The 25,561-nt window shown below is 44.6% G+C and overlaps 1 protein-coding gene across 1 annotated transcript in view; it reads right to left on the reverse strand.

The window, feature by feature from the left end:
- The window catches only part of LOC144098091 (endochitinase-like), a 62,573-nt gene that overhangs the window by 17,541 nt on the left and 19,471 nt on the right, over window positions 1-25,561 (reverse strand). The window contains exons 3-6 of the mRNA XM_077630643.1: window positions 11,184-11,434; window positions 8,750-8,853; window positions 5,558-5,675; window positions 2,606-2,809 (exon numbers count right to left, since the gene is read on the reverse strand). Of these exons, the coding sequence (XP_077486769.1) occupies window positions 2,606-2,809; window positions 5,558-5,675; window positions 8,750-8,853; window positions 11,184-11,434 (677 nt within the window). The remainder of the gene's footprint in view (window positions 1-2,605; window positions 2,810-5,557; window positions 5,676-8,749; window positions 8,854-11,183; window positions 11,435-25,561) is intronic.

The following is a 25,561-nucleotide window of genomic DNA, read 5'->3' on the forward strand; positions in this document are numbered from 1 at the left end:
CATTGGTAGTCCGAACATTAAAATAAATTTAAAATATTTGTCATTTTTGACAGCTGGCCTTGCAGCACGCAGTATTGTCATTAATGAGTCTAGGGAGGAGAAGCAAACAGTAGACCGCTTGCCTTCCAATGTGTAACAGAGATCGCGTTTTTCACTATTTAAATCCAATTTAACGTCACCAAAAAGACAATTCGATCTTACAAAAGAAAATACGCCACATAAAGAACTGTCATAATTCTCTCATTACAGCACTGCCACAGATATACCGTGCTTGCAGAATTTTGGTAGCGCGTGTACACTACAAACATAAAGGAGTAAAAAGAGAATAAGATGTCCTCTCCTGCAGTCCCTCACTCCTTATTATTAAATGGAGTGCACTAGAGGACTCCTTACTCCATATTTTACTTCAATATTCGCGTAGGGCGTATGATGCAACGTCCATTCCTTCTTAATGATTGGTCCAGGCAACACGAGGTTATCGAATGATTCTCGGTGAGCAAGCAAAAGTCGAAAAGTGAAGACTAAAAAAAATTGGAGGACGCTCAAGCTTCGCGTTTAAGAGCGGAACGTGACATCGTGTTACAGCACTGCCAGGGAGTCCACGGAACGCCATCGCCCGTTCGGCGCGACGCCTTGATTGTTAGACAAATCGCTCTTCTACATACGGGAAAGCAGACGCGCGGAGCGGCAAACCACGTAGAAGCGTTGCCAGATGCCTTGCCGAAACGCGCGGGAAACAAGTTGCAGTCGGAGTTCATCGGCACATCATTCTCGACAAACTCGATGCCATGAACGCCAGAATAGCTTCCGCTCCAACGCACGGGCAGCAAGCCGCAAGCTTCGTGGTGAACGCGCTTTGGATGTGCGCGGCGTTGTTCGCCGCTCACCGCGTGATTCCTGCGTGCCGGCATTTCCTTTCCTTAAAACCAATTTTCATTTCATTTTCCTTCCCTTGCGGCGCGGTCCGGGTTGTACACCGAGATATGTGACAAGCGTCCCTTCTTTTCCTCGCGCTGTCGTCGCGCGCTATCTGTTAGGGCAGTGGCGTACATTGCGAGGAGGAGGAGGAGGAATTTTTCGCTCACGGCTGACGCCGACGACACCAGCTTTTCTGCGACACGAGCTCCTTAACGCTGTCCGTTAACAAGCGGCATGAAGCAGTGTGATTCCTTTTACGAATAGAACTTCTCGTCAGATTCTTTGTCATGCTGAATTTATGTGATCCGCCCCCTTCTGAGCGAATTATATAGCAGTGCTACTTTGCACTTATTTCAGCTGCGCTATATTAACTGCTCGTAAAGCTATATAACCACATTTTCGTAGAACATTATCTGGGCTGCGGAAAACTTGCGAATAATTGTCAGCTGCTTTTTAAGAGGGGCTTGTGAAATAACGGCACGTTTCAGCCTCATAAAGGCATAAACTAAACATAATTGCAATCATTTGTTCTTACAAATCTATTTTGAGTGCTTGTGTTAAAAAAGGCGTCGAGCAAAAACCATTATCAAATGTACTGGAATTTTACGAGACTATTTCAAAGCAATCGAAAATGAACAGGGTTCATTGCGTCGGCGGTTGATACCGCTACGCTGTCGCCATGACATCGGCCGTACTCTCGTATACATCTGTGTAGAGGCCTGCTAATTGTATGGAAAGGATGACGGTCATAAAGAAAACCGTAATTAAAAGTCGTCATATATTACAACAACCCTTAAGCAAAATTACTCATGAATGCAAGCGGTCTGGCCGTGGCTCCGACTGAAAAAAAAATATTTTTATGAACATGTTTGCAGCTGCAGTTTTCTTTTGCACACGCCTACTCTCCGTGTGCACTCGTCTTTCCCTCTGGCATCCACCTGGCTACACTGGTTGAAAACAAACCACCAGCTGACGGTGGGCATGCACAACTCGTTTTGACGGCAGGCGCAACCCATAGAAGGTGACACCTGCAAACACACACCAGCCACTTTGCATGCGCTATTCACGCATTGTGGAAGAGGATTGTGCCTGCGCCGTCCGCGTGCATTTCTTTCTTCTAATTTTTTCTTCAGCTGAAAAAATTTCGTGTGCTTATTAGACCACATCACATAATCTGAAAAATGCATAACAACGAGCAAGGAGTGCTCAGAGAAGGCCCGCGCTGCAAAGCGTACAAGATTTTTAGAAAGATAGCATTTAAAGTACGTCTAATTGCGCAGCGCGTATAGAATGCATTAGAATTTGTAGCTTTTGTATTATATGTAGCGATTTGTGTGCCTGCGAAGTTTCTGGAATGATTTAGTCTATGTTCCTGTATACTACCGCCGGTTTTCGGCCATATAGCTGCCTGGTCAGATGCTGCGCTTATTGTGAACATTTTAGAGAAATACCATGAAGCAGGGAGAAGACTCACTTCAGACTGTAGCTGTTTCCATGGAAGGGACCTTCCGGCTTGTGCTTTCTCTTCCCTACTAGTGAAGAGAAAAACTTCTTCTCTCTATTGTTTCCACCAGCAGGTGCTTATAATGGGGCTATTAACCCTAACGTAATAAAATACAGGAGGCCCCATCAGCCCTGTCTGCCTAGCGCTCGGACTTCTGCACGGGACACACGGCCAGCCGCGCACCTGATGGTAGGCGATGTAGCTGGCGCTGTCCACGATCACTTCGCGGGGCAGCGGCGGGTGCGGGTGTCCCCGGTGCATGGGGTTCGGCTGCTCCAGGTCGAAGTAGAAGCCCGCAAGGGAGAAAGTGAGCAGCATGCGCGACATCACCAGCCGCGTCTGCTCCTCGGCGCCGTACGACGAGCCCACTGACTCCAAGACGCTGGCCTGCGCGAGCAGAGGTCCCTCCATGGGCTTAGCTCAAGATACTTCGAAAACACAGCGGCAGCCAGTTGCGCTAAAGACAACTTCCTTGGACGGGATAAAGTGAAGGCTGTACCATTTATCTCTCGACATTCAAAGGAAAGTTCTTGGCAGATGTACGGAAAGACAAAATAAGAAAGTCATCGAGCAGTTTTGCACTGATAGCGGTCATCGCCTTGTTTCCCGTTCATGTGGGGATGGTGTGCGCCTAACACACCAGATGCAATGTGTCGCGGTTATTGTGTAGAATGTAGTAGCGTCATGACAAAGAGCTAGCCTGACTGGCCAGAATGAACGTCAAAGATTTCTTTAAACCTGCACCCAGGGTCACAAACATCATAAATTTCGCTCCCCGCCAAGTGCCGCTGAAATTCGCGTTAATGCATCGTTGAACCTGGCGTCAGTTTTATTTCTTAAAATTGTAATAAACTCTCCCAGTCGTCAGTCCGCGTTCTACTGGTCATCTCAGCTGAATATCGTACCACCGCAGGCTACAGAATTAAGGACCACGCCGCAAAGTTTACTTCCTTTTTACTCTAACCGTATACCAGTTTCACAAGGAACTGTCCTCGGCCCCCTCTTATTCCTAATTTATATGAATGATTTACCACAAAACCTATCATGTCGAGTGCGCCTTTTCGCCTACGATTGCGTTATTTATACCGCAGTTACAAATACAAACGATCAAGGATGCCTTCAGAACCTTAACAGCATTCAAGCATGTTGTAATCTCTGGTTGATGACCCTCAATTCCACTAAGTGCAAGCTCATGTCTTTTCATCGCCGTCGCAACCCGAATATATCAACGCATGTAATTTCAGATCTTCCTGTCCAACTTGTTCCATGATAGACATATCTAGGCGTTACTATCAGCAGTGATCTTTCATGGCGCGAGCGTATAACAAATCTAATGTCATCTGCGAATAATAATCAAGACTTCGATCCTTAAACGTCGTCTTCACCACGCTCCTCAAGATGTAAAGTTATTTACTTACAAATAATGAATCTCGTCGAAACTTCAGCACGAATCCGCCATTCCAAACCCAGAGCACACATACCGCATTGAATCTTTAGAAAGGCGGAAATTTGGGCGAGTTGGTAAGTGTTCATTTTCGCTCTCAGCGCAACACGAACGGGACACAAGACGAAGGAGGTGTTTGTGCTAGTCCTTCGTCTTGTGTCCCGTTCGTGTTGCGCTGAGAGCGAAAATGAATCTTTAGAAGCCGTACAAAACAGAGCTGTCCGTTTCATTCATCGCTCATACTCATACGATTTCAGCGTCTCATCTCTGAAACAGCAATCCCAATTACCAAGCCTTTCCGTCCGTCGCCACATTTCTAGCCTGTGCCTGTTTATTATTTCAGTCTTTTATTATTATTGTTATCTTTCATCTTATCTTATCTGATCTTATCTTTTATCATCTTTTAATATTATTCCAGAAGTTTTATTATTCCAGTTTCGATAAGGAACCGTCTATCTGCGTACCTCCGTCACACATGTCTCACCGCATCGGTCATCTGTTTCAAGTTTCAAGCCAACGTGCTCGTGCGACGACTTCTTCGAAGTCATTTTTCTTTCAAACAGCAAGTCACCGGCACGATCTTCCCCACTAAATTGCAGCCATCATATGCCCATCCTCCTTCCTAAAAAAGCCACAACGCGCTTCTCATCACGAAAATATGTTATATGCATTTATGTTAACCTCACCCCTTATGTATTACCCACAGAAGGGGGTCCTTAAGGAAATAAAATGAAGCTGAAATGTAATGAACTTTTACATTACGCAACTTTTTCGTGCATCCCGTCTACATTCATGATTTTGAAATAACTTTAGGGTCACATGATGTTCACCCTTGAAGTACAGCGAACTTGAATCTAAAATAGCGATCAGAAGGGGCAAAACGTGGCGACGCCGGCATCACTACGCTGTACAGCGGCAAGTACATATTTGATGCAAATACTGTCCAACGAAAGACAGCATATTCCAGTCAAAATCAAAACTTAGCCGAAATGCCAACATTCACGTTCAAGTTATAGCTTCTTGGTTAAAAAAAATGTGGTAGAGCTATGAACTGAACGTTTCCCTTGTGCACATCTTATCTTGGAAGCTAAAGTCAAAAGGAAGGATAGATTAGCTAGACAGTGCATGCTTGAAAACACTGCAGCAGTGAATGAAAAAACGACAAAGAGGGAACCAACATGTAGAGTCGATACTGCGCTCAGAGTTTTCGTATTTTATCTCCCACGGTTTTAGAAAAGCAACTGAATGTGATATGCAGGCCCGTTTTGTCTGCCTGACGTAACTCACACAGAAAGATTTTCTTTAATCGGTAAGGCCATAGATGCTGCGCTGGGACACTCTTGGATATACGCACGGATGGTCCATCTTTCTAATATCTCCCCTGATAGGCTGTCACCGTTCTTTTGCACTGCTTCCACATCATTAAAATTGGCCGCACATGGACGCTTTACTTGTGTTTTTTGCATAGCACCGCTAAGTGAGTACTCTGGGCCTCTCTTTGTCCTGGGTCTCGAAGCATGAAAAAACAGACATTACATAGATTCACGGCAATATCTGTGTCCTTCAGTTTTGTGAAACTGGACCTCATGACAAAATTTGTAGGATCGTTGTGGAAACTTTATTTAGGCTCTGAAGGCCCTCTAAATGTTCGACTCCACCTCTGCAGGAGCGTGCCGAAAGTCAGTGCTCACCAGCGAATGCGGCCTCGATCCGTGTACTCCGCGCCCGTAGCGTATCGGCGAGGGGCAAGTCGCCTTGCGAGGACGCTCGATGAGGTCGTGGCTCCACAGCACCATGACTTCCAATTTCCTACGCTTGCGTGCACGATAAAGCTTGTGCTGTTATCCACCTTTTCATAGCGGCTGTAGTTTTCTTACGCCCGTGATAATGTTGGTTGAGAGGAAAACCTATGTTGGGAATAATTCCCTTCTGTTAACTAATTTTCCCCTGGGGAGCGAGTATGAAGAATATGGGGAACGTCGAGAAAAAGAAAGAATTTACGAAGAGTAATTACCATTGTACCGCAATAACCCACGTTGCAATTGCAACTGTAACATGGTCTCTTGGTTTCCATAAAGACTTGGCCCAAAGTGCTACAGTCATCCGTCTAATTTGAACAAAAGAGTGTGGGAAAAACTGCCAAGATATTTTACCTAAATTCTCTTTTTGTTCTCTGCGTGAACTCTAGCAAGTATGCAAAGAGGGCGATCCAGCACAGCGGTGTGCAACGTTCTATTTAATTTACGTTTAGAAAAGCTCGACTACAAGGAATCTTCCCTTTGAAGTGCTCCAAGGTTTTCATCTGTAATAATGATCTCCAAACATTCACACGAACTGCCAAAGATTGAGACACGGTTGCCTTGAGTGCTGCCTAGCAAAAATCAAAATTCTTCGAATAGCTTCGGGGAGGCGAAGTGACTAATAAAATGCTTTATCTACAAGAGGTGGTTTCATTTCAGTGTGGCGGCTAGGGGACTATAAAAATAATGGAGAAAAAGAACAATGCATACGAACACAAAGCAAGTCCTTGAATATGGAAGCGTCTGAGAGTTCTTTTTTTTTGCAAGCTACATTGAACAGTCTTTGAGTGTGCCTTACTAGTTAATAAGTAGTGTCCTTGATACCGCAAACCAAGCAATTCCGATGAACAACAGTTATAATAATGAACCAAACGCATAACAATGAACCACAAACTGCTTAGAAATTGATGTAAAATGTCTCAGGAATGTACACTACAGTAACACGCATCTAACTGAATTTCTCTTCGAAGCAGTTCATGCTACTTTAAGTAGAAGGCTGCAGCTCTGCAAACACTTCTCTTGGGATTGGGCGCTCCGATAAATTATTCTTTCGCTTCGGAAGCGCTCCCGGCGCGCTCAAAAGTCGCGTTGGCTTCAGAACAGTGTTTATTATAGTCCGCATCTGAGGTTGCCTGGCTGGAGAACTTTTTTTGGTTTTGGGGGAAAAGAAATGGCGCAGTATTTGTCTCATATGTCGGAGGACACCTGAACCGCGCCGTGAGGGAAGGGATAAAGTAGGGGGTGAAAGAAGAAAGGAAAGAGGTGCCATAGTGGAGGTCTCCTGAATAATTTCGACCACCTTGGGATCTTTAACGTGCACTGACATCGCACAGCGCACGGGCGCCTTAGCGTTTTTCCTCCATAAAAACGCAGCCGCCGCGGTCGGGTTCGAACCCGGGAGCTCCAGATCAGTAGACGAGCGCCCTAACCACTGAGCCACCGCGGAGGGAGGTGAAATTTCTAGTGATTTAGAACTTGCCCAAATATTAAGCATTCTGGAAAATCCTTAAATTTCGTGGGAGCCTGTAGCAGGGGCTGGCTCCACATGAATAAATTTCTAGTGATTTAGAACTTCCCCATGTGGAGCCAGCCCCAGCTACAGGCTCCCACGAAATCAGAGAATTTTCCAGAATGCTTAAGATAATTAAATAAATTTAATCAGCTTGGAGTGAGGCAACCGCTCAATGTGTCTTCTGGGCTCTGCATGTCACCACAGAGTGTACCTCATCATCTCGTTTTTCACTGGAATGGGATCTACTCCCGCATGCTCTAAAAGTGAAATGAAAAAATTTCTTCTTCATTGGGAGAAACCTAGACAGCAGATAATGGAATAATGATATTAGAGAATTTTTCCCCTAATGCGGGAAAAGGAGGTATAAATATGAAAGAGATTATGAGTAAATATTGCGAGCCGCTGCAATGACGAGCGTCTTTATTTCAAGAACAGCCTGGTGGGCATGCACATTAGACGTCAAATTGCACTTACAATGCTTACATTATTATGTCGGCAGAAAAGAAAGTATCTAGACGGAAAGGGGATTCGAGGAGGTGAAAAGGAAGAAGCTATTGCACAGTTGCCGCATATTAGGTGTATTCATGCCAGGAGAAAAAGGTTAAAAGGAGCTAAAGCAAACAAGAAAAGCCACATGTAGTACTGTTCTAAACGCTGTAATAAATATTGGCGTTTAAAAAGTTGAAATTTAAGAAATATGTGAAAACCTTGCCTAAAAACGGCAAAAAAGGAACGCAATAGTTACGCCTCTACATCCTATCTCTTGCGATTTCTTTTTTGCATATCGAAATAAAATACACATTCAGTCAGCTTCTTGTGATGAGTTAAAAGCAATAGCGTTTAAGGTCCCATGTCGTAGAAAAGCTGGCTTCGGCGTTGTTGGCCTTAAGCCAAAATCTTTTGATTCCTTAATTCGGTCGTGACTTCACAGTTACATGACCTCGCGCAGCTATTTCAAACATCTCACAAAGCTCTCTTGAAACGCGACATCACTTGTGGAATCGAAGTGATTAAACGTTCGCATGTAATGGGAATCAAAGGACGCCACATCTCTGAAATGATTTACCTTTTTAACTTTAAAAGGTAATTGATTTCGCTTTGTAACTTATATAACTATTTGAATTTATTTTTAAAAACAGAAAAAAAATTTGAACGCATGGATTCGAAAGCATGACATTTGAGTAGCGAGCCAAACACATTACCGATAAGGCCACGCTAGGCTTCTTTTGTTTATTGGAGGACACACAAGGCCCGTATGCTTGGCTAGGGAACAAACAGGAGTTTGTATCTACGTGGTGTCGCTTTTCGCGAAAAGATTTACCTTACACATTTATGCTAATGAGTATGTCTGTATTTAGAGAGGACCATAGGCCGTCATCGCGTAATTCTCTTAAGGCGGAGCTTATGCCTTCCCCTACTTTTTTTTCTTGCAACTTACCAGCCTTGTCCGCTGGCTGTTAAATTAACCGGCAACACACCAATACCTGAGTAACAGAAGCCTGAACTCCACTTTCATGCATTGGGCCAATGTGATTAGGCAGGTGGGCACAGCCTGATAGAAAAACACGTACTGAGCGTAGGCGTAAGGTGAGAAGTAGGTGCTTCGGCGCTCTGGTTCCGTCGGTAGCACAACCGAGACCACCTTGCCCCTTTTCTCCAGGAAGTCGTGCATAGCCTGCAGCAAAAAAGAGCTCGCCAGAATCATTGCTTGTTAAACAACACAGACCTAAATATTGCTCTGTTTCAGAGATCGCGAGTCCCGCCGTCAGCTTTTGCAGCAACGTGACAAGGAGATAATCACAGCATCAACTTATTATAAGAAATAGGATGTCAAGAACATGAAAAATAAGAGACCGATCAGCTTACACTCCGTTTGCTACAAGGTATTACTTAAGGTAATCGCTAATTGTACACGCAGGTTAATGGCTTCCTAGGTGAAATCAAGAAGTAAATGGCCTTATGCGGGACATGTTATACGAAGGCAAGATCTTAAGGGTAACGGTGTGGAATCCAAGAAAAGGCAAGCGTAGCAGAGGGCGGAATAAAGTTACGTGTGCGGATGATATTAAGAATTTTGCTGGGATAGGCTGGCCTTGTGGCACAGAACAGGGTTAACTGGAGAGATATGAGAAAGGCGTTTGTCCTGCAGTGGGCATTGTAAGGCCGACAATGATGATGATGCACAGAAGTGAGAGCGAGCGCTCTGTCAAACAAAAGAATAGGAACACCGACTTGAATATGTAGTGAAGGGGCCTTTAAAAAATCATGCAAAAATTACCCGCCATTCGAGCCTCAACATAGCGCATAATGCTGCACATTAAGGCATACGTTGCAAGAAAAGTAATCCCATATTGCAACTTGTCACCTTTCCCGTAATCAATACGAAACTGATGTTATCTGCGAGTAAAGCATTTAAAAAGGCAATCCAAGTAGCATATCAAACAGGCTGCGCTAACTTGCGGCAAAAATTTTGCCGATGGTGATGGGTGATTTGCGCGGTTTTTTTAGTAAAATGCTCCTAATTCTGCTCCTTGAAATGATGGTCACAAGGAAGAGTCACCGCTCACCGCCTTTTTCACTAAATAGACCGCACAAATTCCACAGAGCATTCAAAAGAACAACGATACAGGCGCATTCATCGATCCGAGCTTTGTCTTGGTTCGTGGTCTGGTTACTGGTGCAGACTCACGATCGGCTGCTCAGCTCACCTCTCTGTAAACTTTGCTCGCAGCTGACAGTGATTTCACTTTAATTGCGCACAATGCATACAGGTGCCTTTTTTAACTACCTGTCAAAAGCATGGACAGAAAAAAAACTTGATATTTTTTGTGCGGCGTTTGCGATCGAGTGGCCCAGTAATTTGGGCAGGCGAAGTCCGGCCGCCACATATGAAAGTTACTGTAAACAATGAAAGTTTGAAAAGTGGTTTGATCTCTTGTGTTGATCAAAGCTACTAATATATGTGAGGCTAAATACACTTGCTGCAACTTGGACTATTGTTGATTACAACTGCTGTTCTATTTGGTTGTGTTTTAGTTTTATTATTCATGATAGCCCTTAATCAGTCGTAGCGCTACATAGAAAGAGCTAACCTAACAAATTCAACGTGCATTTGCATCGCGTTGTGCGTGTGAAAAAGCTAAAGACTATTTATGCATAGTGCACCGTTCACTCTTATGTAAAACGCTTCTGCAATAACCCTTGTTAGTTGACATGCAGGCGTTGCTAAGACACCGGCAGTAATTTTATTGCAGCACGGAGATTATCTACTGGTACGAAAGGCAGCGGCTTAAATTTTTATCCTGAACGTGCACAGCCAAGTTACTTAAGAAAACTACAAAGAACAACGCGGCTCCCACAAGAACGAACTCTCACGGACACCTTCGGGGGCCCCACACGCTGATAGTATGGCACTATAAGAACGGGTATCCCACGCGATCGAGAGATTAACAAGGTCCCAGCATGAAACCTGTGGCACATTGGGTGAATAGAAAGTAATCATGGCAATCTCGGATCAAGTGAAAAAAGACGTGAAATTGGTATTGATTGATTAAAAAGGACAAGAGCATTAGACTGGGATAAAAGAATAGAAATAGACAGGATGTCCTAGCGCAACGCGCTAATCTTTTTAAACAATCATGAACCGCCAACTAGCCCAGCTCTGTGCCTTGACAGATTGGTAAGTATCGCATACAGTTCTGTTGCCTGCCGATCTAGAAATCTCGGCTTCCACTTAACAATGTTCTCGGAAAACGAAAGCGCCTCAGTATGTCAGGAGAAAAAACTGCGGCGATGTATATTTCATATGCTGTAAAAATACATATCTGTACTCAGCACGGCCTTCGTAAACTTTCATCAATCGGTCACTGCGTGTTTGCGCCGCAAGTTTCGTCGTCAATTCGCACATGTTTCTGCCGAGGCCGGCCATCAAGGCTCGCAAGTTTGGCGATGACCACCAAGTGCTCTCCAGGAATCCGCGTGGTAGCACCCTGGCGATCCACTCACCAGCACAAACTCGTTCACTTCATAGTCCGACGTCGTGAACGTCTCCGGCCGCGCTATGTGCAACAGCAGTCCGTCGTAGTCGAGTGCGCGCAGCCAATGCACGGCGTTGGCGATGAGTGCTGTCCGGGCACCCTCACTGCCTTTGACGGCCCGTGCGAACCGCCGGCTATCGGTGTCCGGACCGCCCACGGCAAGTAGCGCACGCATCCCCTGGCGGCTGCCTTTGAGCGCCGAGACAGCGCGGAGGCCCACTGCGGATGCCACAAAAGTGCGATCGTTGACCCGCCGCGGTGGCTCAGTGGTTAGGGCGCTCGGCTACTGATCCGGAGCTCCCTGGTTCGAACCCGACCGCGGCGGCTGCGTTTTTATGGAGGAAAAACGCTAAGGCGCCCGTGTGCTGTGCGATGTCAGTGCACGTTAAAGATCCCCAGGTGGTCGAAATTATTCCGGAGCCCTCCACTATGGCACCTCTTCTTCCTTCCTTCTTTCACTCCCTCCTTTATCCCTTCCCTTACGGCGCGGTTCAGGTGTCCGCGAAGATATAAGAGACAGATACTGCGCCATTGCCTTTCCCCGAAAACCAATTATTATTATTATTATTATTATTATTATTATTATTATTATTATTATTATCACTCAATTACCCACCACGGTGGCTCAGTGGTTAGCGCGCTCGGCTACTGATCCGGAGTTCCCGGGTTTGAACCGGACCGCGGCGGCTGCTTTTTTATGGAGACAAAACGCTAAGGCGCCTATGTGCTGTGCGATTTCAGTACACATTAAAGATCCCCAGGTGGTCGAAATTATTCCGGAGCCCTCCACTACGGCACCTCTTTCTTCATATCTTCTTTCACTCCCTCCTTTATCCCTTCCCTTACGGCGCGGTTCAGGTGTCCAACGATATATGAGACGGATACTGCGCCATTTCCTTTCCCCCAAAACCAATTATTATTATTATTATTATTATTATTATTATTATTATTATTATTATTATTATTATTATTATTATTATTATTATTATTATCACTCAATTAACTCGAGGGTATAGAATGTTCGCCGACTCCAAACGAAAACACGTAGCGCCATAAGCGTGGTTTAAGTTACAGATTTGCGACGTCGCTAGGAGACAAGCAAACTCTTATTGCATGCAATCGTGGCTAGAGAATTTATTACGGTATGCATTACTGAAATTTGTGCCTCCTAAATGAACCAGCCGCGGTTGCTCAGTGGTTAGGGCGCTCGACTACTGATCCGGAGTTCCCGGGTTCGAACCCGACCGCGGCGGCTGCGTTTTTATGGAGAAAAAACGGCAAGGCACCCGTGTGCTGTTCGATGTCAGGCCACGTTAAAGATCCCCAGTTGGTCGAAATTATTCCGGAGCCCTCCGCTACGGCACCTCTCTCTTCCTTTCTTCTGTCACTCCCTCCTTTACCCTTTCCTTACGGCGCGGTTCAGGTGTCCAACGATATATGAGACAGATACTGCGCGTATTTCCTTTCCCCCCAAAATCCAATTAAAAAAAAAGATTTTTGCGAAACTCTGGCCAGGCCGGCAAGCCCCACTGTTTCAGTTGTGCTGGAGTTCCCGTTTTCAGAACAGACGAGAGTCTTTCGTTGAATTCTGGGACGTCGATCACTAACTTCATACTTTCCTCCAATAAAAAGTTACGGCGTCTGATAGTAGATGGCAGAAACATTGCACGAGCCTGTTCCGAATGTGAGATGGCCAACTGCAGGCCCTCTATGCTCGTGCAGGCGAGATGCACTATGGACTAAACCACAAGTGCTAGCCTTTCTCTTGAAGCACACACAAGCTGGGTATTCTCAACTATGAGTCAAGCGTTTTCGGCTCTAAAACCCAAGCTTCTAGAAAGGTTTCATATTTAGGAGACAACAATTTGGCAAAGATATTGTAACCGAGAAAGGAATGCAGTCTGCGGGCTACGCAGCGCCCGCTGGCGTGATGACACGTAGGCGTGGCGTAGCTTAAGGTTTAACGGTAATTTAAATTATGCTATCACATCACCAGGAACTCCTAGAGGCATTCATTGCTAAGTGCTTCATGTTGCTATTAGCATCTAAAGCCGTGAGATCATACCCCACGTTTCTGGGGTATAAGCTTGTGGGTGCTCCAGCAGAGCTAAAAAAGAAAATGATGTGCTGATGGCAAGCTACTGCCGGAATGGCCGGCTTAGAATTACTTCTCATGAGCGTCAGAAGTCACTGTAAAGCGCTATTGCCTGAGTGATACGGTATTTCAACATTAAGCAAGAATTCTGTCATACTATACTCTGCACGGCGGCTTAAAACACTGTAACGCCTCTCCCTGAACGCTTTTGTTCCTGGATTCATGAAAGCACCGAGATTCTTGATTTCAGAGGACAGACAACTGTTTATCTCAAGTGTGTGCCGTCCATGCGTTGAAAAATACCCTCCTTCTCTTTCAGTTCTGCCATTTCGACTTATTTATTTGGAGTACACTCTCACGTAAAGAACACTTTACGAAATCGTGCTTGCTGAAAGTCCATGTACACTCCGTAAGAAAGCGTTCATTTCGTGGCCGGTTCGAAAGAGAGAGATGCATTCCTTCGTCAATTTCAGCTACTGTTCGACCTTTGTATGCCTTAGCGTCTAAAATTACCATCTTCACGCACCGTACAGGGCCGATGAAAAGAAACGCGATCAAAGTGGAGCATACAGGCTCCGCGGTTCGTAATTATTTTGATCACTCTTTTACTTCGGTGGTGGCAAAAAGACCCTAGAGTCATCCATGATAAATTATAGCAAAATTATAATGTAGCTTTGCTACCACCCATGTAAAAGCGCGATGAAAATAAATTCGGACAGCACCGCGCGTAGGCGCTGTTTCGTTAGTATTCTGCGATTGTATATGATTATTTATTTATTTATTTTACAATACTACCAACCCTCGTGCGAGGGTCCTCATAGAGAAGGTATGAAAACTTCATAAAAAAACAGCATTATTCACAAGCACTGAATACATCAGCATGAAGCGGTACATTCAGTCAAGCAACAAATGGCACTTTCAAGCAAATGGTTATCCAGAGATTGTTTGAATTTGCAGATCACTCTGTTCCACAACACTCATTGGCAAGTCATTCCACATTTAAATTACATGGGGGAAGAAGGAATGTCTGAAATTTCCACTACGGGCGTCGTACGGCTGAATTATCCGACTATGATTTGTTCTAGAGCTCCGTTTGCCTGGTGCTTGTATGTATGTTTCCATCTTAATATTTATCTGTCCTTAGAGGATCTGGAATAATAACTTCAGCCGATTTTTTTGTCTACGTGTTTCTGACAAATCCAGGTTACAGGAAGAGAGCATATCTGCAACTGAGTCTGTCCTTCGATATCGACAGCAAATAAAGCGTAGTGCGTACCTCTCAGCTCTTTCTAACTGTTTATTTAAATAATTCTGATTAGGGCTCCATACTACTGACGCATACTCAAGGATTGGCCTCACAAAAGCTTTATATGCAATTAGTCTTACATCCCGTGTAGCATGCTGCAACTTTTTGCTCAAAAAACATAACCTCTGGTATGCTTTAGAACATACCTCTTCTATATGTCTGCCCATATTTAAATTTTGTGTTATTGTCATTTCTAGATACTTAAACTGAGCTACGTTTACCAAACACTTGTCACCAATAAAATATAGAAACGAAAGAATAGACGTCTTCGTTGTAATGTGCGTGTATGTTGATTTCGTATAATTTTTTTCCATGTTTCATTTTTTGCACCATTCGCCTAATTGCTTAACACTTGTAAATAATTGCTAATTCTAAGCTGGTCGTGCGTGTTTCTGACTGTAAAAGAAATTAAACAGTCATCTGCGAATAGCTTTAGTCGTACATTTGGTCCCATGGCAGCAGAGATATCATTAATATACACCAAAAATAACAGCGATCCCAGAACAGAACCTTGCGGGACTCCCGAAAGCACTGCTAGTGAGCTGGACACATGACCATCCATTTTGATCACCTGGTTACAATCAGTTAAGTACGCTTTAATTCATTTTACAATATTCATACTAATTTCAGCTCTTTCCAGTTTAAAAACTAATTTATTGTGCGGCACTTTATCAAACGCTTTGGCAAAATCTACAGCGATTATGTCAATCTGCTGCTTCGCTTCAATTGTCATTGCCAAATCATGAATTGTCTCTACGAGTTGTGAAGTGATGGAAAGGCCTGCTCTGAATTCTTGTTGGTGAGGGTAAAGTATACAGCTTGTTTCTAGGTGATGAATGATGTGCTTCGCTATAATATGTTCCATATGTGTACAAGAAATCGATGTAAGGTATATCGGGCGGTAGTTGTTTACAAGTGTTTGGTTGCCTCCTTTAAACACCGGAATTACTAGTGCATTACGCCAATCTTGTGGTACAGAATGGGTGTGCAAGGAGTTTTGAAAATTAAGTTTAAGGTATCGCGACGCCCACTCAGCGTATCTTCGGATAATCTGATTTGGTATATTGTCTGGTCCATTAGCATTTTTAGCATCCAAATTGAGGAGCTGCTGAATAGCCCTCCTGTGAATTTATGACGTCATTCATTTGACAAGGCAACAAGCGTTCTGAACTAAGGTCTATGTAATCTTTGGTTGAGGTGAATACGGACTGGAAAAAGTGATTAAAGTGATCTACTATATGCTCCTTTCTTATCAGTACTTAATTTTCGTGCTTAATCTCGTGTATTCTCTTTTCCTATTACTAAAGTATCGCCAGAACTTTTGCGGTGACGTTTTGTGGAAGCGGCAAAATGTTTCAGCGAAGAACTTTTTTAGCTTCTTTGAGCACTTGCTTCAGCTCAGCAAGAAGTCGCAAAACTTGAATACGTTTCTTTTTATTTTTACGTAGCCTTTTTATTTTACATTCCATGTGAATGATGTCCCTGGTGATCCAAGGGCTTCGGTGCTTCGTCTTTTTAACACGAATTGGAATATACCTGTTAACACAGTGTTGTATAATTTTCTTAAATTGCTGCCACAACTCTTCTACTGTTTAGGAATCACAGTCAATTTCAAAATCTTCAAAGGCAGATTCCAGGTAGTCAAGAATGGAGGCGTCGTCCGCACGCTCATAATCCTTAATGCGCACAGGGATATAAGGTTATGAACACTCACTGATTCTAAGTGGTATGGCAGCAACAATCAACTTCTGTTCAAAGACACCATCTTCAACGTTAACAGTGTGTTCTTCAATGCGCACAGGGATATAAGGTTATGAACACTCACTGATTCTAAGTGGTATGGCAGCAACAATCATCTTCTGGTGAAAGACACCATCTTCAACGTTAACAGTGTGTTCTTCTATATTATTTGACAGGAACACCAAGCCCAACAATGACCGCGATTTGGGCGTTATTCTTGTATCTTCTTGCACAATTTGCTTTAGGTTATACGCGAACATGATTTCTAACCGTTTCTCTCCGTCAATCAGGAATCAGGACGAACAGAACATAGGCGTTGCCAATTTATGTGTGGTAGGTTAAAATCGCCAGTCATTATCAGTCTCGTGTTCATTTTGACATGCGCACGTAAAAAGTGCTAAGTTCATCAAGGAACTCAGGTGAAGCAGAGGGTGCGCTTTACGCAGCTCCGATAATGTAAGTAACGTCATAAACCTTTATCTTGCACCAAACTGTTTCAGCAACATTGTAATCCATCATTACAGCAGATAAGGAGTTTTTTACTATGATACAAACGCCGCCACCACGTGTGTCTCTGTCTTTTCTAAACATTATATAGTCCGGAGGAACAATGCAGTCAGCAGATATATCGTTATTCACTTGGGCCCGGATTATGGAACTCGCTCTAAAGTTATAGAACGTGACATCAAAATGACGACAACATGACAACAAGGCGAGACGTTAACGCGTGACGAAACGCGGAATCAACCAATGGCTAGTAGGCTGCCGCCCCGGAAGCGTTTATTTGCACGACAAGAAGCCTATTTGCATGGCAAGGGGCCGTATGCTAACTTTTTTATAACACGCTGCGAATAAAATCAATATTATTTTATTCTTTCAAACAAACGTATTTCACTCTCACTGACATGAAGCAAAACAAGATGAACATTCACTTTTGCAAATAACTGCTTTCGTGGGTAACTTTTGTTGCCATGAGGGCGCGTTGACAGATCTAAACAGTGAACATGGCGGCCTTCAAGAAAACAGCCGATCCCACGGCTAGTTCAAATCAAATCAAATCAAAATTTATTCGCCTGTATGCGTACATATTCATACATTCTGATCTGCCTAAACACATTTTGCTTGTTGGCTGATCAGGCAGCAGGTGGAGAAGTAACTCTGTATGAATACCTTTCTTTTTTAAACAGTCATGCTAACACAGAGAAAGAAGTCTGAACACAAAATAGCACATATGAAACTACTCAAGCTATACACAAGGCAATACATTTGCACACCAATTTCTTATGCCCTTCATCATCCTACGCTTGTTATTAGCAATACACAGATAATCGGGAATTCTGTTAAATACAGCTGGTACATAATGATTGCGCGTATTTTTATCATAGTTTGTCTAAACACGTGGCTTAACAAAACGTTCCGTTTTTTTCAAAGTGACATCTTTTTTTACGGAAGTCTTATATTCATTTGAATAATAATACCGCGTTAACACAACAAAGTGGAAGAGTTCACGAATCTGAAGGATGCCTAACTCATCGTATTTCCCTTTCATGTCAACCGAGTGTAGTCTGGTGGCGTAAGATATAGTGTTCACTATTCTTTTTAGAATAACATTTAATGCTTCTTTCTTGTATTCGGAGCAGTTACCATATAGAGTAATGCCGTATTTTAAAACAGGTTCTACTAATGCTGTATAGATCAATCGTCTAAGATGAAGCGGAGATTTGCTACGAAGGTGATACATCGTAGCCGCAATGGCCCTTATCTTTCTAGAGAAGTAGACGATGTGGTCGTTCCATGTGAGGTGTTTGTCACAGTGGATGCCCAGATAGAGAACTGTTCTCTCCATTTGCATAGCTTTACAATTACACTGGTAACAATTGAATGCGTGAAGATACAGTGGTTGGTTTAAAATAATTTTATGGGGGTTTTTAAAGCATATCAGTTTTGTTTTTTTAACGTTTAAAAAAATTAAATTTTGCGAGAACCAGTCAAACACTCCACTTTTATCTGTTTGAAATGATTCCACGCCGGTACGATAATCAGTACCTTCAAGTGCTAGCGCCATATCGTCAGCGTATTGAAAAATGTTTGACTTAAGCTGTAATAAACCCAAATCAGATACATATACGTTAAAAAGCAGTAGGCCAAGTGTACTTCCTGGAGGTACACCGAATTTAACATTTTTTAAATCTCCGCGCGTGTTATCAGGCATCACACACTCCAACTTATCTGTAAAATAATTGACAAAAAACTTGTTAAAATGAACGCGAAAACCAAGTGAGCTTAATTTTTCGAGTAATAGCGCATGGTCTATCGTGTCAAATGCCTTAGTTAAGTCCAGAAATAAGGATAACACGATGCGATTATTTTCTAATGCATTGTAAACATAGAAAATTCTTCAAGAAGTGTAGTCGTACTTCTATTCCTTGTGAAGACAAATTGCGCAGCATTGTTCAAACAGTATTTTTCACAGAAAGATTCTATAACATATGCAACATGCTTTTCCATAATATGTGCTATTGATGAAAGTATTGTGATTGGCCTATAATTTGTACATCACCTTTCTGCCCGTGTTTGTAGATCGGCCTGACAAGAGTTATTTTATGTTCTTGAGGTATAACACCAGTTTCGAATACACCATTCAGTATGTTCATAAGCACTTCTTTCAAAACGTCAAAATTTCTGTAAAGATCTCTTAGACGAATGCCATCATATCTCGGTGGCTTGAACTGCTTCATTGTGCATAAAATGCTCCATAGCTCGTCAACTGTTATCAGTGGCAGATATGTGGTATGCACACATGCCCGTTTCGGTCGATGTGTTACAGGCCTACTGACGGCTATATTCCTCAACTTTTTTTGTTGTGTTTATAAATACATCGCTAAATTTATCGCAGAGCACTTTCACGTTCTCCTTTGGGAAATTCTTCCTGCTTTCTTACGCGTCGTCTGAAATCACGGTTCTATTTGGTTGTCTTAAATGCACGGAAAACATTTATCGAAGCCAGTGAAGGCCACGGGTCTCCGAAAGGAACCTGCAAGAAACGTCGGTACCGAAAATCGACGAAGACGACTTGAGGTAAGCCTGTGTTGTTGTTTTAAAGATGCCATATACCAAGTATGTGATTGGGGTTCTGTTCCTTTTGCTTTAGGAAACACAAGACGACCGCGAACCACGGTTTGTTGGGTAAAATAAACTTTTTTGGCCTCATGAACCTCTGACACACAAATGATTCAGTTGGGAAGGAGCAAGAACAAAGCAAGGCGGTTGGGCGCACATTAACAACCTTGCTTGTCTTAGTTCGTTCTTGGCTGTGCTACACGTTGCTGCAGCGAAGCACGCGCATATGTTCCTGTAAAAACATATTAGCCCAAACCCAGAGCAACTGTTTCTCCCGGTTGTTCCCTGCTTTCGAAAAACGAAACAGAAACTATTGCCTGTTTTCCCCGCTGTGTTCGCTGCTGCATTGCTCTGCTGCGCGGGAATACTAGTCTCGCAATGGCGTCAACTCGAAGAATGTCGAGCGAGCAAGAGCTTATCTTAATAGAGTTTATGGAGAGCCATCCGCTCTTGGCTCGGGCTTCTGCCGACCTCTCAAATTCATACACAGCTGTTGGAAAGCGCGAGCTGTGGAACCGGCTCGCGTCGATTCTCAACACCGAAAGGCCGGCCGTCAAGACCACCGACGGTTGGCAGCACCTTTGGCATGTGCTTTGCTGCAGAAAAAGGGCAGAATTGGCGCGCCCAAACCAAGAGGGCCGGTGAGTCCTTCAACGTCAATCTATGAAATGCCACTTGAACACGCCTTGCCGCATCCCACCGCAAGCACCCCGGAGGAGGCCTGCTTGGTAGCCCAGAAGGCCGTATTATGACCCTTGTAGGCACGGCCAGTGCCACGGGCGTCGGGCCGTCGTTCTTCGATGGTGAGGCAACTGAGGTGGGTGTGCACTGTAGTAGTAGCAGTAGTAGTGGTAGTAGTTGTGGTTGTGGCTTATTGCAAAAATAATAAAAAGGAAGGGTAAGATTTTTGCTAGCCCCGGCATCTGCCATCGGTACTGAAGCACCTGAGCTGGGGAAGCGGAAATAAAGAATAGCAGGCAGAATGAAGAAATGAAATGAAAGAGGTGTGGGAACAGGAAGAGAGGATAGGGAGAGAGGTAATATACACAAACTATTTACACAATAAGAAATGTGTACAGGTTGCATGTGGGATTAGTTCATGATGAGGCAATAAAAACACGCACACAGTAATACGTTGACTACAACTGGAGTGGGGCGTCCAGTTTGTAAACCATAATGACGTTATGGGCAATTCAATCGTTTTCTGCTGGGGATAATGTTAAGGCACTCGTGTACGAATTTACGGCTCTATCGCTTCTTGCAACAGGAGAACCAGCAGCCCGTCACCAACGGTCCCCAGCAACACGTCGCCAACGGTCCCCAGCACCACGCCGCCACGCAGTGCCCCCGTGAGCACGCCGCCAGTCGCCCCCCATCAGCACGTCACCAGTCTGCCCCACAGAGTGTCAGTTGGAAGTACAGCAGGGACGAGCGGCTACGTGCGTAACCCCATGTAGGTGAACCCTTTAAAAACATGATGTCTATGACTTGCGCCTTACAAGCACTGTTTACTTCATCTGTGATTTAGTTCAGTCTCGGAGGAGGTGCAGGAATGCATAACCTAGAGGATGCGCATTATTGATTGCTTCTCTTTTGCTAGTGCTCTTTTCGTTTCATGGTTTGCCAGTACCAACCAGCCGCACCTTTTACCCTGTTACAGCAGAGATGAACGGGCCATCTCAGAAAGTTATCAACAAGACACACTGAGCCCCACAGTCGGTGAGTTGGCTTGCCATTATTCAAGCTCCATACTACCCTATCTGGCAGCTGCTTGAAATTAGTAGCATTATCCGTTCTGACAGCATTTGCAGCAGTAGCCAAATAACTGCAGTCAATCTGCACTATCCACAAAACTCTCTCTTTGGCTTTGCCACAGTGTGCACAATGTTTATTTCTCTTGCAGTGAGGCTGCGATATCTCCTAGTAGTCTAGCAAATGTGCACATGAAATATGCTACAACAATGCTGCCCGATATTGCTGTCCTGTATATTTATGTCAAGTCCTCTAATACATTGTACTAAATGCTTTGCTTATTCCACCCTATGAAACACTGCGTGATGAGCACATTGTCTTTCTTGACGGCTACACCGGTGCCCTCGCCGCAGCCCTCACCTCAGCCCCCACTGAAGCCCACACCAGCGCCCCGACTGCAGCCCTCATCGCGTGCCACGCCTAGCCTTCTTGGCAAGCGACGGTGAGACGATGAGGCCGATGAGGTGCTGCGCCAGCCGCTATACGTGTCACGCGTTTGGCGGACCTTACTGAGGCCCGGAACCGCCAGGACGCTGTGTTTCAGTAGAGCATGCTGGAGGTGTGTATTCACTGCGCACACTGCACTTTTCACAGTAGAAACTGTCACCTTAAGCATAAATATCAGTGCTCTCTTTTGAACACCTCTACTTCTGTTTTGACGCCTCTTGTTGGCCGTGGTTGGGATACCTGAGTTTATGAAAGTGACACGAGTCTTCTACAACCATACTTTGTCCAGAATATCTCAGCAGCTGACCTTTTACACAAAACTTAAGCGAGACCTGAATATTGATTGGCAGTAATAATTTGTAATTGGGGCTGTTTTACATGCAGGCCATATGGGATGTGGCAGCTGCTGTGCGGGCTTCAAATGGGCAGCAAGAGCTGCTGATTCAGAACGTCAACAAACTGACGCTGATCCTGCAAAAGCAGCTTGACCCACGTGCACCGCATTGAATTGTTCATTTTTATTTGCATTATTTTCGTGTTTCTATATTTATGAAAGAAGTACTTCATATGTTTATATTTATTCAAAAACATTTTTTAGTTCTCTGTCAGGTGCAGACTCATTGAAGTATTTTTAGTTTGCATTTCAAAATTTACGTTTTGTGTGGTTATTTTTACTTACATTGTTTGCTTCTCGGCCAGTTGCAGAGACGTTCCATTTTTTGTTTGTGTTTTTTAAGTGCTGGTTTATACTTGTTTTTATTTACATTGTTTGCTACTCTGTCAGGTTTCTGTTTTTGTATTTATTCAAGATCATCTCGGCCATGTGCCATAGCATCATTTTTTATTTCTGTAAACTCTGCAAGCCCGGATGCTTCACACTGTTTATTTTCTTCCAGTGGTGTAATTTAAGCTCTGCCAGGTGTGGAAGCCTCCTATACTCTTTTATTTTCCATTCCTTTCAAACGTTTACCTGCAGCTGTGACAGGTGCACAAGGTGCAATTTCTAGTGCTTGTTTTCTTTGATTGCAATATGTGGGCAAGTGCAATATGTGGGGATAAGATGTTCGGAAGTGAGTGTAGTTATGAAGGGCATCATAATATGGGGATTCTGGATAAATTTTGAACACTTCGATTTTGTGCCTGTTAAGTTTGTTCGCGTGTTCCTGAGTTGTTTTTTCTCGCATTACTTTTCCTGCTTTTCCGTACAGTGTCCATTGTGTGCATTGTAACATGTTCTATCCTCACTAGACCCGAGGAAAAATGAGGCTTGCCAGCATTCGTCTAAAGTCACTTCTTAACTAGTGTTGAATGCAGGCGAAAAAATAATTGTGGGACGCTTGAGCTCCGCTTTTAAAGGTATGATGCAACAATGTTAATGGCTCTCGTTTGTGGGTCCCGTTAAAACTTCACACGCAGCCATGTTGTCATCATCGTCTTTGATACTCGTGTGTCTTGTACACGTAACATGGTGTTTTAGTCCAGTAAAATCTACGAAGAGCAATGTCTTGTGTAGCAATTGTTGTGCATTCCACCAGTTATGTATTTCAGCAAAGTGCAAACCAGGGCTACATCGTGCCTACAAGTATGCACAACATGCCAAACCTGTGATTATTAGCATTCAAGCTGGCAGTCAAGATGAAGCTTTTTTTTAAGGGCAAACAGCGCGCAAGACTTAGACGGAAAGCAAAGAAAACATAGGACGAGCACTCATCCCGTGTTTCCTCTGCTTTCCGGCTATGTCTTTTGCACTCTTCGTCTTAAAAATGTACAGCCAACTCGCCCGTTTGGCCACTGTGTAAGATACAACTGTTGTTGTGCAATCTCTGCGCAGCACTCGACAAGGCATATGCAAACCACTGTTGATGCTGTATGCTTTTGTTTCCCTGCTGTGTGTTACAGTTGGGAAACGTATGAACAGCTGTGGCGAAAAAAATAATTGCGGCCAATGAACAAACGGGGTGCAAAAACCAACGCTTTACTGGTGCCTAGCAGTCTCCATACCACATTTTTTCGTCGTGCACATTCATCAAACACATAGTGGCCGCAAGCAACTGTTTGCCTAAATGGGCAGGTCGACGTAAGCAACGGCGAAAGACGGTGTACAAGGATGCATTTCACTTGTTGGACGAGCTGTTTCGGCGTGTATTTCGACTTGAGAAGGAGGAAGGGCAGTAGCTGTGCGGAAAGCTTGCTGATGCACTGAAAGGCATACTGGTGACCACTGCCGGTGGAGCAGCAGTTGGTGTGCGCACTTCATATCTTGCCACTGGAGGCTTTCAAGCACACGTAAGAAAAAGTAAGTTACAAATGCTGGAATGTGGCTACCAGTGGCCAAGGGCATCATATCACACAGGGTCTCACGCACTAACACAGGACAATGGCAGTGCCCGTAGCAAGAGTGGTTGCGACAACTCGCCACGCCAGCACAGTGAGTCATTGCAGCTACAGCTGCCAGATGAAGTAGGGCTTACTGCCGGTGGTGCTGCTGTTGCCGCTGCTGCTGCCGCTACCGCTGCTGCTGTCGACGCACCATCTGCAGGTGTGCTTGCCTCTGCGGACGGGTTGTGCCAAAGAGGCCAATGATACGGTCTCGCATTGCTCTACCACGCAGGTAGGTCATGCGGGATCCATTCCCCGCCAAGTACCCGACAAGCAGAGGTGGACCATTGTTGCCGGGGTCATCAGTAGTGTCGTCTTCGTCTGCTGCCAGGGCTTCCTCTAGACAGATGTGCAACGCAGAACACGCTGCAATGATGACCACCGCCCGCTCCGGCGCGTAGTGTAGTGTCCGGTACCTTTGAAGGCACCGGAAGCGGCTTTTCAGAACACCAATGCAGCGTTTCACAACACATCGCATTGAGGCATGTGCTGCGTTGTACTGCCGTTTTGCAGTGTTTGCACCAGGATGCCCTGACACTGGTGTGAGCAGCCACAGCTCCAGTGGATATCCGCTCTCTCCTGCAAGACCAAAATTTGCAGTGAAGTGTGTTGTTGCCTATGTAATAAATACCAAGGTTCATACCAAGCGGCTCAATACCAGTATGCTGAACCAGAATTCATAGGCATGTAGAAGATTCATGACTAAGGGGTACCTCTGTAAGCACAGCCTTCTAGGTTAATGATGTGCTGTGATATCCTACACAACAATAACGATGCGCACACCTCTTTTGCCTTGGTGTTTTAAGTTTGAAATACTATTCACTTCATAACAATATTACTTGTGCCTCTGCACCAGCAGTAACAGTAAATACACAAAAATAAATACGATACATCATACTGTTGCATGTAATCCATGTTATAACCCGTCTCATTTAGGTATGAGCCACGGCTGTAGCTAAATACGTGCTGTCGAAGTGGCCCGATGATCAATAGGCTGCTTACCCAGAAGAAACTCTCCATCCTCCAGCAGCCCGTGCTCCACCTTCCGACGCAGCCGTGAGTAGCGCCAAGAATAGGCATCGTGACAAGACCCCAGGCAGCGAGGGTCGACCGCAAGGATCTTCATGTTCACGTCGCAGATCTGCGAGAAACACAGGCACACAATCTTGGACGTAAACTTCCATTGTCGAGGTCGCGGCTTTCGAACCCATGCGGTCAGAAAACCAGTCTACTCACGATCATGGTGTTTATCGCGTAGTATCCTTTGCGGCTCCAGAATGCTGCCTGGTTTGCTGGGTCTCCCCGCGGCGCTTTTATGGCAATCAGCGTGCCATCGACGCAGCTGACGACGCCGGGGATGGTGCCGCGGGGAAGGAAAGTCGCCATCGCTGCCGCTTTTTCCTCGCGGTGCGCCGGGAAACGCACCTATCCCTTCTGGGCGCCGACTTTGCAGATTGCCTCAGCCACACGCCGCACGCACTTGCTCACCGTCGGTTGTGCGAGGCCA

This window comes from Amblyomma americanum, chromosome 7, assembly GCF_052857255.1.
Source record: "Amblyomma americanum isolate KBUSLIRL-KWMA chromosome 7, ASM5285725v1, whole genome shotgun sequence".
Lineage (NCBI taxonomy): Eukaryota > Metazoa > Arthropoda > Arachnida > Ixodida > Ixodidae > Amblyomma > Amblyomma americanum.